Source organism: Naegleria fowleri (assembly GCF_008403515.1).
Source record: "Naegleria fowleri strain ATCC 30894 chromosome Unknown tig13, whole genome shotgun sequence".
In the NCBI taxonomy this organism is placed as follows: domain Eukaryota; phylum Heterolobosea; class Eutetramitea; order Acrasida; family Naegleriidae; genus Naegleria; species Naegleria fowleri.
In genome coordinates, this window is record NW_025407945.1 from 364,297 (window position 1) to 379,161 (window position 14,865).

At 36.4% G+C, this 14,865-nt stretch overlaps 8 protein-coding genes across 8 annotated transcripts; 3 read left to right on the top strand and 5 right to left on the bottom strand.

The window, feature by feature from the left end:
• Positions 1-28: 28 nt before the first annotated feature.
• FDP41_012259 (uncharacterized protein) lies at positions 29-1,312 on the top strand (the record flags this gene model as incomplete). The annotated part of the gene is made up of 4 exons (XM_044702758.1): positions 29-362; positions 405-484; positions 647-1,038; positions 1,144-1,312. 4 exons carry the CDS (start codon positions 29-31, stop codon positions 1,310-1,312), a joined length of 975 nt encoding a protein of 324 aa, XP_044566315.1.
• Positions 1,313-1,486: 174 nt separating this feature from the next.
• FDP41_012260 (uncharacterized protein) lies at positions 1,487-2,815 on the bottom strand (the record flags this gene model as incomplete). Its single annotated transcript, XM_044702760.1, has 1 exon — positions 1,487-2,815. One exon carries the CDS (start codon positions 2,813-2,815, stop codon positions 1,487-1,489), a length of 1,329 nt encoding a protein of 442 aa, XP_044566316.1.
• Positions 2,816-3,124: 309 nt separating this feature from the next.
• FDP41_012261 (uncharacterized protein) lies at positions 3,125-4,486 on the bottom strand (the record flags this gene model as incomplete). The annotated part of the gene is made up of 1 exon (XM_044702761.1): positions 3,125-4,486. One exon carries the CDS (start codon positions 4,484-4,486, stop codon positions 3,125-3,127), a length of 1,362 nt encoding a protein of 453 aa, XP_044566317.1.
• Positions 4,487-4,698: 212 nt separating this feature from the next.
• On the bottom strand, positions 4,699-5,696 carry FDP41_012262 (uncharacterized protein; the record flags this gene model as incomplete). Its single annotated transcript, XM_044702762.1, has 6 exons — positions 4,699-4,770; positions 4,915-4,979; positions 5,031-5,139; positions 5,188-5,224; positions 5,298-5,434; positions 5,547-5,696. 6 exons carry the CDS (start codon positions 5,694-5,696, stop codon positions 4,699-4,701), a joined length of 570 nt encoding a protein of 189 aa, XP_044566318.1.
• Positions 5,697-5,910: 214 nt separating this feature from the next.
• FDP41_012263 (uncharacterized protein) lies at positions 5,911-7,512 on the bottom strand (the record flags this gene model as incomplete). Its single annotated transcript, XM_044702763.1, has 1 exon — positions 5,911-7,512. One exon carries the CDS (start codon positions 7,510-7,512, stop codon positions 5,911-5,913), a length of 1,602 nt encoding a protein of 533 aa, XP_044566319.1.
• A 1,010-nt stretch (positions 7,513-8,522) lies between these two features.
• FDP41_012264 (uncharacterized protein) lies at positions 8,523-9,374 on the bottom strand (the record flags this gene model as incomplete). Its single annotated transcript, XM_044702764.1, has 1 exon — positions 8,523-9,374. One exon carries the CDS (start codon positions 9,372-9,374, stop codon positions 8,523-8,525), a length of 852 nt encoding a protein of 283 aa, XP_044566320.1.
• Positions 9,375-9,768: 394 nt separating this feature from the next.
• On the top strand, positions 9,769-10,818 carry FDP41_012265 (uncharacterized protein; the record flags this gene model as incomplete). The annotated part of the gene is made up of 4 exons (XM_044702765.1): positions 9,769-10,096; positions 10,160-10,263; positions 10,329-10,425; positions 10,490-10,818. 4 exons carry the CDS (start codon positions 9,769-9,771, stop codon positions 10,816-10,818), a joined length of 858 nt encoding a protein of 285 aa, XP_044566321.1.
• A 108-nt stretch (positions 10,819-10,926) lies between these two features.
• Positions 10,927-14,784, top strand: FDP41_012266 (uncharacterized protein; the record flags this gene model as incomplete). The annotated part of the gene is made up of 1 exon (XM_044702766.1): positions 10,927-14,784. The coding sequence occupies one exon, from the start codon at positions 10,927-10,929 to the stop codon at positions 14,782-14,784; it is 3,858 nt and encodes a 1,285-aa protein (XP_044566322.1).
• Between the last annotated feature and the right edge of the window lie 81 nt (positions 14,785-14,865).

A 14,865-nucleotide genomic window follows, 5' to 3' on the forward strand; every position in this document is an offset into this window, starting at 1 on the left:
TGCTCTCAAAAAGGAATTGAAAGAGAAAATGAAGAGTAATCCAAAAAAACAAGAACCAATAGATGTTATGACATACTTTACATCAAAATACAAGGACTTGGGAAGCGCACAATTCAAACCTGATTTTATATTTGCATGTATCACACTTGACCTTCCAGGTGTTTTGGAAGAATATCTTGGAAAAATCACAGACGATAATGAAAAAAGAATGTTGATAGACCAAAAAGAGCAGAAATACCATTTCACACCACTTCACTTGGCTGTATGCTTTAAACGCAAGAAGTGTTTGGAAATTTTGTTGAACCATGGAGCGAACCCCAATATAGTTGACCTTACAGATCTCACACCAATATCGTATGCAGGTAAGTATTGTTAAACGATTGAACTCTATATCTGTTCTTCAGTTGGACAAATTGGTAGTTTGTCAATGACAAAGTTATTATTAAGCAAAGGTGGAAATGTGAATTTCAAAAACAAGGACAAGGTTACTTATTTACATACAGCAGCAGCCGCTGACAATCTGAAAATATGTCAATATTTAATTGAAAGACATGGATCCTAAAAGCCAAACTGTACAGGGTGAGGATTGCATTAGTATGGCTTCTGACAATAAGGTTATTGAATATTTAAGAAAAAAACAAATTAGAGCGGACAAGAAGAACAAACTTTATCATCCTATTGTTGCAACTATTGTGGAAAATCAGATGCTCTCAAACGTTGTTCTGCATGTAGATCAGTATTCTATTGCAGTATCGATTGTCAAAAGAAGGATTGGCCAAATCACAAAACCACATGCTCTCCTGTTCTTCAAAGTGTTCGTGTTGAGTCATCTCCAATCGATACAGATAAACCACTGTATGGATTCAATGTCAGCAATGTGGTTGGCTCTCAGATTGGAGTGAAAGCAAAAATCAATGAATATTCAACTACTGAGCTAGCAAAACAGCCAGTGCTCAAAGCTAAGAATTTAGTTGGAAAGAGGATCATTGTGAAGATTCAAAGTGGTCCTTATGCTCATTTTGTTTACAACAGTGACAGGTAAGTGTTTTTTCGAATCTTCATATGAAAGGAACAATCAAAAAATCACATCAATCAAATACTTTTACAATAACCATCATGGATGAAAATGATTAACATTAACAGATCATATATTGGTTATATTAGATCTACTGAACCAAGATATGAACAACTTAACCAGAAAAATGAGAGTGAAGGTATCATGAGAAGGAAGGCCTACTTTTATGCCACGATCAATACGGATTCCTCCATGGATGTTGAGGTCGGAAAGCTTGCACCGATACAAAGTTGGTAATTCAAGTCATTTCTGAAATGATTATTAATTTATTTCTTTTATTGATGTGAAGACTCAGAGAAATCCATCACATTGACTCTCTTTAGCTTGATAGGATTGTTATTCTGCGAGTTCATAATCTCAAATAAATGTTTTGCCCTTTCTGAACATTGTGAAATGGGTGTCAACTCGGCATTATTCAAAATTGTGAAATCCAAATATCTTTTTTTTTCGAGTGGGTGAGTAGTCAGCAACATCTGTTGCATCATCTGACAGTACTCGCACATAATTTGAAATGTCATCTTTCTTCTTTGACAACACGTGTGCTTTTCTTTTTTCAAACATTTTAAACAATTCTCTAATCGTGTTCATCACATTTTGTGATGCAAGAGGTGAATTTTCATCAAATTGTGTGACGGCATGTTGAACAAGAGACAAAATCCTCTCGTCATCTCCCCATTTCATATCTTCCACAGATATTATTTTCTCTTGCACGCATAACCTTAGTAAATGTGCCAATGCATCATTTGAAAATAAATTATCCAAACCAAGAAAGAAATCCACCACTTCTTGTTTGTAAAGCTCCATAAAATATTCAGCTTGTTGAATATGAGAATCATCGAAAGTAATAATAGGAATGGTTTGCTGGTGATCAGTACATTCATTCAGAATCTTGAATTTTGAACAAGTGAATGAAACAACTTTCAATGCTTCAATAATTTTAAAAAATTCTTCGTCATTCTTTACCACATTTTCATGAAAGTGATAACAAAATTGATCCCTCAATGTGTAATCAATTCGATCTGCACACAATTGTGGAAATTCCATTTCCAATAATGTGTAATGATTCGTTTTTGTATCCATTAACTTTTCCATCACATGTTCCATTTTGAATTCTCTCAAAATGTCCATCAAGGACTCTTCGGGATTCATCATTTTCAACAATATGGAGTCAATGTGGAATGATGCATCATCTTTAGAGATTTCACTGACATAAAATTTACTATTTGGAGCATTGACAATTTCATGAATGATTCCTTCATGAAAATCATCTTTGTCATTCAACAACATGTAATCAATGACATGACTGAAGGCTGTGTGTGATATATCGTGTAATAAACCTGCTAATTGTTGCTCCAAATCGAGTGGTTTCAATTTTCTAATTAAAAGCATGACTCCAATCGAATGTTGAAGACGAGTGACATTCCAACTCGAAACATTCCACAACCAGGCAGCACCTGCTTGATGGATTTTGGCAAGTCTAGAAATGGCTTTGCATGTAAATAGTAAACGAAAGAGTAATTGAGAAAATTGAATATGCAATTGGGATTGAAGAGGATTTGATTGTTGTGGATGAGAAAGAAATCCAAAATGTCCATAAATTGGATCTTGTATTGAGAAGACAAGACCCTTTTCGTCATGGCAAACAACGGTTGCGTATTTATACGGGTTTTGGTCTTCGGAGTTGGCATGTCCAATAATGGTTTGTTGGAGTGGAATGGATGGACAACTAATGTTTTGCATTTTTTTGTGTTCAATAATTACAGTACTGAGGATTTTTAATCTCAGACCCACACAGGTTGGGTGAGTTGAGATTAAACGCCGTACCTCACACCCACCCACCCACTTTCTCATTGACAGAATGTACGATGATGAATAATAAATTTTTTGAGTGTGAAAAGGGTGTACGGCGTTTAATCTCAACTCACCCAACCTGTGTGGGTCTGAGATTAAAAATCCTCACTGTCTTGACCAATTTCACCACCAACACTGCCTGATTTGGTTTTACAATATTACAAGAGTTTATTTTAAGTAGTTTGGCATGTGAATTGTTTAAATGTAGAGACCTTCTGGAATGCCTTGTTGCTTTTTATACAGCACCTTTTCTTTGGCTTTGGTGAAGTCGTCTTGTGTCACTTGAAGTCTACGTTCTCTGAGAGCAAGTAAACCTGCTTCTGTGCACACAGCCTTAATGTCAGCACCAGAAAGTTCATCCTTTGATGAGATAAATTCATCCAAATTTACATCTGCAGCCTTGTTCATCTTACGTGTATGAATTTCAAAGATCTTTCTCTTTGTCTTAATGTCAGGGAATGGGAACTTTATCTTACGGTCAATTCTACCTGGTCTGATCAAGGCTGTATCCAAAGACTCAATTCTATTTGTAGCCATAATTACTTTGACATCTCCTCTTGAATCAAAACCATCCAATTGATTCAATAATTCAAGCATAGTTCTTTGAATCTCACGTTCACCTCCAGAAGTAGAGTCAAATCTCTTTGTACCGATAGCATCAATTTCGTCAATAAATACAATACTTGGTGCTAATTCTTCTGCAACTCTGAACAGTTCACGAACGAGTTTAGGACCCTCTCCAAGATACTTTTGAATCAACTCTGATCCAACCACACGCAAGAATGTAGCACTAGTGTGGTGAGCAACAGCTTTTGCAAGTAATGTCTTTCCTGTACCTGGTTCTCCATAAAGAATCACTCCCTTTGGTGGTTTAATACCAATATCCTCATAAAGTTCAGGGTGAGTCAATGGGAACTCGACAGCTTCCTTAATTTCTTGAATTTGCTCTTCCAAACCTCCGATTTGTGAATATGATTCAAGTGGAGCCTTATCGACTTTCATAACAGAGACCATTGGATCGGCTTCATCTTGAAGAATACCAACAACGGCAAGGTATCTATTGTGCATCAAGACACTGCATCCTGGTTCCAACTGATCCTTGTCTACAATCGAAAGGATTGAAACGTAAAATTCAGGGCCAACACTGCTCGATACAATGGCATGATTGTCGTCAATAATTTCTTCGAGAGTTCCGACAGCCATTGGAGATCCTCTCAATTCATCCACCATGTTACGTTCTTGTTCCATGTCCTTGGATTTTTCTTGTGCAGATAAAAGTTTGGCTTGATTGGTTACAAATTCCTTCTCCATTGTAAGATAATCTTGTATTCTTTCCAATCGCAATAATCTAAGTTTACATTTTGACAAAGGAGTAACTTCAGGTAATTTCTCTGCAATTTGTGGACCCTTTTTCCTCTTCTTTCTTCCAATACGGGTTGGTGTTGGCTGCTCAAACTTTTTCTTTTCCTTCTTTTTCTTCTTATCGTCCTTTTTCTTTTGACTACCTGCTCCTGGCAGTTGATTGAACGGATTTTGTCCTCCGCTTGGTACGTTACCCATGATGATGATGTATTTACTGATGATAAAAAAGTACTAGTGTAGGAGATGATGATCAAAATTGTTCCAATCAAGAAGAAGTTATGATGTGATGATAGCAAGAGAGGCACACTGCTATTTTTTTGATTCTGGAAATTAAAGTTTTTTTTAGAACGAAACCACAAGAAGAAAACGAAATAATTTACTCTCGTGTTGATGTTTACAGTTCAAAGGTCTTAAAAGAAGAGCCCAAGCCCATTCACAATCTCTGGACATTTCCTTGCTCCAATTTTGTATTCTTCCAATGTCTGTTTGGTCAAATTTCAAGATTGAATGGATAAGGCATTGAGGTTTGCAAAATGTTTGGAGAGAATATATTTGGGAAATTTAAATTATTATTGAATGTTATCATTTAATTAATAGGTCACAAAGTATTTAGCTGAACTACTTACCAATTTCCCATCTCCATTTGTATCCATTTCCATAAATATTTTGTCTACTAATTTTACAGGTGTATCTTATTTCAACAATTCATGAGTTATTTCATTCATTTAGAAATGACACTTACCAAAATCTCCTTGGAGTGTAACCAAGTCTCCCAACATTTGATAGAGAGCACTGACAATTCTTGTCATTTCACTTTTTAAAATGTATCCATCATGATTTAAATCATAGAGCTAAACAAGTGATGGTTATGACACAAATTTTGCATTTGCATGACAAACCTTGAATGCAAACTCTAACTTTTCATCTGCTGTTCCTCTATTTTGAATGAAAATCAATGATTATTATGAATTAAAGAAGAACGCTCTTCACATACTATATATGTGCATACCTTGTCATCACACTCATTGCATAGACAAATTCGTCAAATGAAATTTTTGAATCTCGATCTCTGTCAAACGCATTGAATACAAGTGATGTTATAAATTGATCTTTAATTCCCATCAATTCCGTTAATTGACTAAAATCCTATTGTTAATAAAATCAATGATATCGTCGTCACAACATCAGAATGACGAGTTCAACGTAATGTGATCACAACAAAAACAACTGGTTTATATATATAACCGAAAATGCATACCTCTTTCGGAATAAACCCACTCGGAACCTCTGTATAAAATTGTGAATGTAATTGTTTGATTTCCTTTTTATCGTAGTGTGTCTCTTTTGCTAATTTATCAAGCACGTTACTCTCAAGTGAGCGCTGAGAGGAAGGATGGCCTTGTCCCATTTTTTATTTCATATCATATGATGACCTATTGAAACTTTCCAAAAAGGAATGTTTGATTGAACCTAAAAGATCTCAATCATGAGAAGATGGGAGCTTTGAAGATCATTATGACATTACGACATTTATATTTACATATTAATTCTTTACACTACTTCACAGCAATCCTTCGTGTGTGTGCATGTTTGGATTCAGAAAAAACGGTAAATACGTTTGCTTATGCAATACGAAGACATTGTCTTCTTCTTTCTCTTCTTGCCTTACGAGCAGCTCTCTTGGCACGACGAGCAGCACGTCTCTTCTCTCTTTCAATCTTCTTTTGAGCTCTCTTTGCCTTCAAAGCAGCCTTGCGAGCAGCTCTCTTTGCACGTCTAGCATCTCTTCTTGCTCTTCGAGAACCAGTTTTCTTGAACTTCAATGCAGCACGTCTTGCCTTACGAGCAGCCTTCAATGCAGCACGTCTAGCTCTTCTTGCAGCACGTCTAGCAGCACGTTTGGCCTTCTTCCATGCAGTCTTTCTTGCAGCCCTTTGAGCAGCACGTTTGGCCTTTCTTGCCAAAGCTCTTTCTTTTCTTGCGAGTCTTCGAGCACGTCGTTGAGCTTGTTTGGCCAACTTCTTGGCTCTTCTAGCAGCACGAATGGCCTTTCGAGTGGCCTTTCTCTTGGCAATACGAGCCAAACGACGGGCCTTTCTTGCCAACTTTCTGGCCTTGCGAGCAGCCTTCTTCAAGATACGTAAAGCTCTTCTCTTCATTCTCAGAGTGAGTTCAACGAGTTTCTTCTGAGCCTTCTTGACTTCTTGTTCAGCATCTTCTGCTTTCTGATTGTTCTTGGCAATACATTTCTTCTTCTTGATTTCAGAGGAGATTCTCACTTCCTTTGCAATCTTTTCTAATTTGGAAATTTCAGTTTCCTTCTTTCTAATCACTTTCGAGATTTGCTTATCCAACTTGCTCTTCAACTTTCTCAAGTACTTCTTATTACCCTTCTTTTCAAGCTTTTTAATCTTTTTAATATTCTTGGCAATGGTCTTTCCAATCTTCTTTCCGGATTGAATGGTATCCAAGATACAATCTCTGAAAGCATTTGGATTCTTCTTCTTGCTCAAACCAGCCTTTCTACAGACCTTCTTAGCCCACTTCTTTCTTCTAGCAGTGATCTTCTTAGCATCAGTGAAACGAATAATCTTTCTAGCCTTATGATTATGAAGAATTCCTCTTGCAGCCAAATTGCTGTGGTTTTGAGTCAAACACAATCCTTGAGAGACTTCAACATCGGATGGCATATCGACCACGAGGGAGATGTATCCAACAGATCCGAGTTGTTGCTTCCATTGTGAATTTCTATACCAACCCATGGTCAAACGAGCTCCATTCTTGGCAGTTGCAATCACAGAAGATGGTCCAACTCTTTCCACTGTACCAGAACCCAATTTGAACTGTTGTCCAACCTTAATTTCAGTCTTTTCTCCATCAACATAAAACACATCTTGTTCCACATCGTACTCAAAGGTATGATCATTTCCAAGATCAACTGCAGCAGCAACATTCACAGATGCTCCAGGACCCCATCTTCCAGTACGAGTATGAACAGTGAATTGACCATCACCAGTCTTGATAAAGACATAATCTCCAAGACCTTGGAAATCGTATTGAAGACCATTGAGAGTTGTGAAGTGAGGATCACCCAATGATTGGCATCTCTTAATGGTTGGAGTTGCACGAACCACACGACGGCGACGACCTTCTACAGAAGCAGCAAATACAGAGACCAATGCAAGGAGTAAAACACTTGCAAAAGCCAACCTAGAATACAACATCCTTCGAGTTGAAGAAGAAAAATACATTTGCATTCGTATTTGTTTTTTTTTCTTGTTATTGAGTGAGATCCCTACGAAAGTTCAATTTATATCCTTTTTGACAGGCGGGGTCTATTTGAAATGTTTTGACAGAGGGTAATACAATTTAAAAACAACAGAATGTATGACAGAGAGCTCACAAGGTTGTATGCGCATTGACGAGTAATGAGTGAGATGGGTTGACATCCTCTACAGCCCGGTGAGAGATATGTCGATGTTGTCAGGCAACCAACCATTCTCTGTGACGTTGATGAACTCATCTGTCACGACGAAAATAAACGATAAGACTTTGAAATAAGGTGAGGTAGTTCGTGTTGAACAATGCATTCATTGTTTTTGAAACTAGTTGTTGATGTCGTTTAACCACTGTTTCATCATGCAAATGAATTACTTGAATTCTGTTGTTGATGTCGTATTGTTGTTATTGTTGATCCAAATCATGTGTTTTTTCGTATTTGTTTCATTTTTGTCCACGAAGGATGCCCTACTTCAGTCTATGTGTTTTTTAATCATTCGACCAGAACATTGTGATGTTTATTTTGAAGTGGAATGATTTTGAATGACATTTGATCGATTGGAATATGAGAGCTCTACGATCGTACTCTTTGATAATATTTGTCCATAATAATAACAACAAATGCTTCATTTGGTCATCATACAAACTTTACTTCGTGATACAAAATAATCATGTCAATGATCCATCTGGGAGGAATCAAAAACAACATGTCGCTCTCAACATCCCAATACTTGTTCAAATTCAAACAAGTATGTTTTTTCATAATGATGATTGTTCCTTGTTCCATTTTCCTCACGTGAGGAATTGATGCATAATTTCAATGGAATTCACAGGAAGTCCAGCAAAGCTCTTCTTGCCATTCTGCTTCTTCTTTTCCAATCGGCGACAGTTAAATTCCAATCGGAACCATTCCTTTTGTGGTGAGAGAGTTTGAATGATGACCACATACTTTCCCTTACTTTTCTTGTTGAAAGTCTCTTTGGCTCTCACTTGGAAGGAATTGGAGTTCACCTGATTCCAAAGTTCCAACATGCTCATCATTGACAATGTATTTGAGAGCGATGTTTGATCTGGAATGATCTTTGCTTTCGAGTTTAATACTAATCTTGGTATTCATGTTTCGTTTAGGAGATTGAATGCTTAACATGTACTTGGATTGTTTGGCTCCAAATTCAACGAAAATACCTTGATTATGCATGGTTTCGAGTTGTTCTTCTTCTTCTGAGTTCACACCATGGATTTCAATAATCTCTGTTCTCACAGGTGACATGTGATCCTGGTAAGCACTCACTAAGGAAGAAGAGGTATGAGTCAATAACGATTGGGATGCGGTTTGGTGAGTGAGAGGACTGTTGTGAAGAACGCTAGTCCTCTCTCTCTCGCACAAGGTTGTGAACAAGGTGTTGTTGTTGTTTTTGGTTTCGTCTTCTTGGTGGTGTGGAATGAAAGAAGACGACGACGACAGGTTGTTGGCTTCTTCAAAACTGGTCCATGTTGAAGAAGAAAGAGGTTCAAAGGATAGAAGACGACCCAACGCATGATAGAGCTCTTGGTAATCTAAACCAAGGTTGGTCATGGAAGATTGGTCAGGACAGTGACAAACGTTAACAACCAGGGAAGTTGAAGGTTCATAGTCCATCTCGTGATTGGAAAGTAAGTGAATGAATTCATCAATTCCCTGTTGATAAACGTCTTCCTTCTGAGGGATTTTAGAGCCTTCGTCAAGATAGAGAGAGGAACAGTTAGAAGACGAAGAGTCTAAATCCAACCAGTAAGAGAGGTCGTCTGGATCGTCTTCACTGCTCATGGTTGTTGAGTTGTTTTTTTGTTTGTTCTGTCGATGATAAGGTGAAAATCAAAGCGGTTTGAAACTATTAATAAGGAAAGTTGATTCACGTTCCAAGACGATTGGATGAGAAAACACTTTACAACCATATTTTCTAGGTTTTCATAGAAATTTCTTGTTTACGTTGAAAGTCACTGCAAGAGATGACAGAAGCAACTCGGAGTCCATTTTGAAGCATCTGATGCTGAGATCATTTAATTGTTCAACACATTTCAAATTCTGATCTAATCTTGAAATTAACAATGGCTTGATAGATGGAACCTCTCTGAATTTAATATACAACATACTATTAAGCCTTATTATTTCTTTACAAATTATGTGTCATCAGTTCAACACCATTTCCATAAATTTAAAAATGAAAAAAATATCACACCATCAATTATTACGACAGTTGGGAATTGATTCAAGAAGAGTGTTGCTGCTTCCATTCAATACCAAGAATTACTTGATCGAGTCAAATTGTACTGAAAGTAATCGGAATTTTCAACTCATGCAATACAGAACCTCTCAAAGCAGTAAGAATGATATTTCAAAGTATGGAGGTATGAATAACAAGGATTGGGATCAATTGTGGAGAGATCAATCCACTCCTTGGGACACAAAACAGCCATCACCAATTTTAAGACATTTGGTAGAAACTATTTACAAAGATCGAACAGATATTAAACATGCTCTAGTTCCAGGTAGGGTTGATCTCAAAAATTAATTATATATATATATTTGAAAAAATCTAATTTGATGATTAGGATGTGGAAATGGCTATGATGCCGATACTCTGTCAGCTTTAAAATCAGTTGAGACAGTTATTGGACTCGATATTTCAGAAACAGCTATTGCATCTGCAAATACAGTAAGTGTCACGACAGTTCAAAAGAATTTAAGAGAGTATGAATCTACGACTGTTTTTTCAAATAGAAAAAATCCCAATTTACTTATGGTCATCCAGACAAGGTCCAATTTATTTGCCAAGACTTTTTTGCGCTTGACAAAAAGTTTGACATTATTTTCGATTGTAAGTTACGATCTATCACTTATATCATTGCTTGAATAATAACATTCAATAATAATACTAATAGACACCTTCCTTTGTGCTCTTCCGATTTCGTTGAGAGAAGCGTGGGCACAACAAATGAAAAAATTGTTAAATGACAAAGATAATGCAAATGCAGAGCTTGTTACCTTAATTTTCCCTCTTTCTAAAAGAACAAACACTGGAGATCTTGATACAGACATTACAAAAGGTCCACCATATATATTAAGTTATCCAGTAGTAGAAAAGTTGCTTGTAGACGCAGGCTTTGAAAATATTGAACATTACAACGTACCAAGTCAATTCAGCCATCCAGCAAGAGCTAACAATGAAATTATTGCCAGATGGAAAGTGAAGAAAGTTTCCAAGCTATAATCACGTGACAGATGCTTTGATCTTTCGTTTGGTTGATATTTAATGTTCAATTAAATTGTGAAGTTGGTGAATATTTAAACATAAAAATTTGAAGTTTTATCAAAAAAAATGAAGCCTTCATCCCAATCCTCCCGAAGCAACAAAAACGCTCTGAAAAGGGCTGGAATGGTCGGAGTTTCATTTGAACATAACGAGGAGGAGGAATCAATATTAAATCAACGGAATGAGAGATTCAGTAGGAATCAAATGGAAGATGATGATTTATTTCAAGCGCAAGAACGATTTTTTAAACAACAATCCGAACCAGCTGCAAGTGTAACTAAAAAGTCAAAATTTGCTTTGGAGAGAGAGAAAAAGAAGAAAGAAGAAGCAAATACATCATCGGATGTGCCCAAAAGTGGGCTTAGCATTTTCAATAATCTTAATATTGTCGAACGAGATGTAAAGACGAAAAGTGTGGTGCCTCCATCACTTCCGACACAGCCACAAGCATTTCCCACTCTCAAACAGCCTTCACTAACCTTCTTGGGAAGGAAAAGAACACAGCCAGAGAAGCAGATTGTGCAACAGACACATAATGATGCAATGAATATCTCTGATGATGACAAAGTATTAACACAGCAAGATGTTAAACCTACTGAGGGATTATCGGAGGCAGATGCAATTGACCAAGAAAGTGACAGAATGATTTCGAAAATGACCAAACAAGAAATTGAAGAAGCAAAAGCTCAATTAATGAAACAATTCGACCCCTCCATTATCAACATGCTAAAAAATAGAGGTGCGGAAAAACAACAGAAAAAACAAAACTTATCCAAGCATGCCCCACCACACACTGCAGCCATAACCTCTCAACCTCGAAAAGATGCAAGTCTAGATGAGAGAAAAGAAATTGCAGAGAAAGATATTAGCGAAATTATTGAAAAAATTAAAGAGAGTTTAAATCCAAAGGAACTCAAAAACATCAAAGAAGAAGAGGAGAAACTAAAGTGGATCGTTGGCGGAGAAGAAATTCAAGAAAGTGAAGAGGAGAAAAATGATAAAAGCAAATTCAAGCCATTGCGCTTCGACTTGGAAGGAAACATTGTCGATCAGTCCAAAGAATATCCGACCCACTCTGGGCTCTTCCATCACGGAAGAGATCAAAATATGGCAGGATACACTATTCTTGAGATATTCCAGCTAATTAGAAGCAGTGTAATCACGCAAAGAATTATCAACATTAAGCTTCTTAACCAAATCATACTTAAAACTTCCAAAAGTGAGAAATCTGAACTACTCATCTATTTGGAAGAAAAATATGAATTGTTCAAAACGATTTTCTGGTTTGGCTACGCAGATGCCCTTAACGCTAGCGCAACAGTTTTACACAAAAATTTGAACCTTATAAGAGCAACATCTGAGCTCCTGCGAACTATCCTTTCCTGCTGCTTCCAGATGCAGCAAGATGAGTTTGATGTCATAGAACAAAATAGTTTTAATTACTTTTTATATGACGTAAACAACATGGTTTCAGAAAAGATAGACTTTGTTCGGAAGTATGAGAAAGATGTCACTCCGTGTCTCATTTCTAACATGGTCACAATTTTAGAATGTGAAGATGATCCCGATTTGCGAAGCCATGTTCTTGAGTCATTAATAATCCTCTCAAGATATTCGTTATCAATTGCAACAAAAATTTCCAACGAAATGACAAAAAAGAAGGCATTTAAACAGCTCACAAGTTTAAACCTTTTTACTGACACCACCGAAGTAACACAATTTGCTTTACTCATTTCCAACTTGAGTAGACATGGCAAGAATATTTGTGAACGCTTGATTAAGAACACAGAAGTTATTGAAATTGCAAAAAAAATTATCACCATTTGCTCTTCATCATCTAAAACGCTATCAGAATATCAAATGATAGCATGCAAAGAGCTTCTCTCAGTAGTGACATCCTGCACAAGCTACAAGATGCTAGACATCATGCATTTATTCTGTGAGGAGATGTTTCCTAACTTGGTCACTCTCATTCAACTTCCTTTTGCTAAATCATTACAAAAGTCTAAAGATGCAACAGAGTTGTCTCGATCATGCTTAAACTTGCTTCAAGTATATATGACATCGAAATTGTCACTTTCCTTTCCTTCTTTTGAAGATAAGGATGAGGTAGATGAAAACTCGATAGGACATTTAGAAAATTTTGCATTATCAGATTGTCCTCTATTAGCCATCAAGGCCCTTAATATTGAAAAAGAATCCCTTTGCATTCGGTTCCTGTATTTCATTTGCACTTTTTACGATAATTTTTACTGCAATCCAAATAGTGATTTCCATCGTTTTATTGCGAAAGAAGAAATTGACAAGACATCTCAGTTGCTGATGGTAATGAAACGAGTAGAAAATAGAAGTTGGTATACTGAGCTCTACAACTGGGGACAGAGATCAATCGACCAACTTAAGAATTTGAATGGCTCCAAGGAGCACTTTGCAATAGTTACTAATTTATTATCCAATATTTCATCAATTGTGACCCTATGCTACTTTTGTGCCAAGTCGTTCAAGCACATGTTCACGATTTTGTTTGACGAACTGCATTTTGAACACTTATTATCACGACTATACGAAGAAGTTTTCCAAAAGTATTTATTTAATAAGGATCTCTTTTCATTTGCTTCAGAATCGTCAAATCCGTTACAAACCAAGTTTTACGTTCTCAGAGAAAGATTTTTCAACATGACATATTATTTGCTGAAGCTCTACTCTTACGAAAAGACAAAACTTAGTTCCTTATTTACACAAGATCAAATCTGCAATTTAGGTCTTTTTTCTGCTGCTTTATTAGATCCATTTAACATTAGAGGAGATAGAAGTATTTTCTTCTTTATTTTACAAACCTATGTACTTCAATTCAACCCAACCTTCTTAAATTATTTAGATAAGGAAGCTTTTGACATCTCTACAGGCAAAGAGGCCAATGATATCATTGTTGAGAGTAACAACTTACAAGTTGGCACCCCTTCTATACCAAAAGAAAACATTTCAGTAACACCTACCAACTGGATTTATAGTGCCATTGAACATTATTACATCAACAGGTTAGACGAAACAAAGAACATTCCATTAATTATGGACAATCTCAAATTTATCACTATCTTGAGCTATGGCACAAATTACAGAAGTTTATTGAACGAGTTGAATCAAGGCATTAACACGAGCACACTGTTGTCAGCACAAGGAAAATTTATTGACATATTTTTCACAAAGGTTATTCAATTCGCTAACATGATGAAAGTATTTCTTCTAGATTCAAGCATCTTCTTTGTGGAGAGCATTCAAAATGTGCTACAAACTTGGATTGATATTTATTACTATGAACAATATTCAACTCAGATCAACCAATCACGTAAGGTGGCACAAATCCCAAGCAATCCATTTCATGGCTTTGCAAACATGGCCTCAATGGAGGATATGTTTTTCCAAATGTTTAAAGATTTTGTTGACCATCAGGTTTCTGCTTCCTTCAACCAACTTACATTTTCACAATATGTGTTAAGCTTTTTCATACATACCAATATTTGGGGTTCAAAGTATAGAATTCACATTTGCAATGAAATGAGTGCAAAACAAATTAATTTCCTCAGAGCTGATGAACAATGGCTTGAGAGATTGGAAGTGTTCCCAAGTGAGAGTGATGTGGATTTAATAATTTTGTATTTGAAGAAGTTTATTTCGCCACTCACTTTGGAAGAAATCAATTCTTCGTTTATGTATCGATACATGATACATCATATTGTGAATTCGATTCCTTCTCTATCTGTTGTTGAGTGGAAGATAGAGAATAGAGAAGTGTTGTCCTCACTAATGGAAGCTATTTCTAATGAGCAGGTCAAGGATTTCATTCTTACCAAAATTGCTCGATGCAATGGTGTTAACTTGCAAGAATTGCTGAGAGAATTTAAAACAAGAAAGTACATGCATTAGTGTGAATTTTTAAGGTTATGAGATTGCAGAATGCTTGACAGCCATGAATGAAGAACGTGTACAAAGTTCGGTCAATGCACT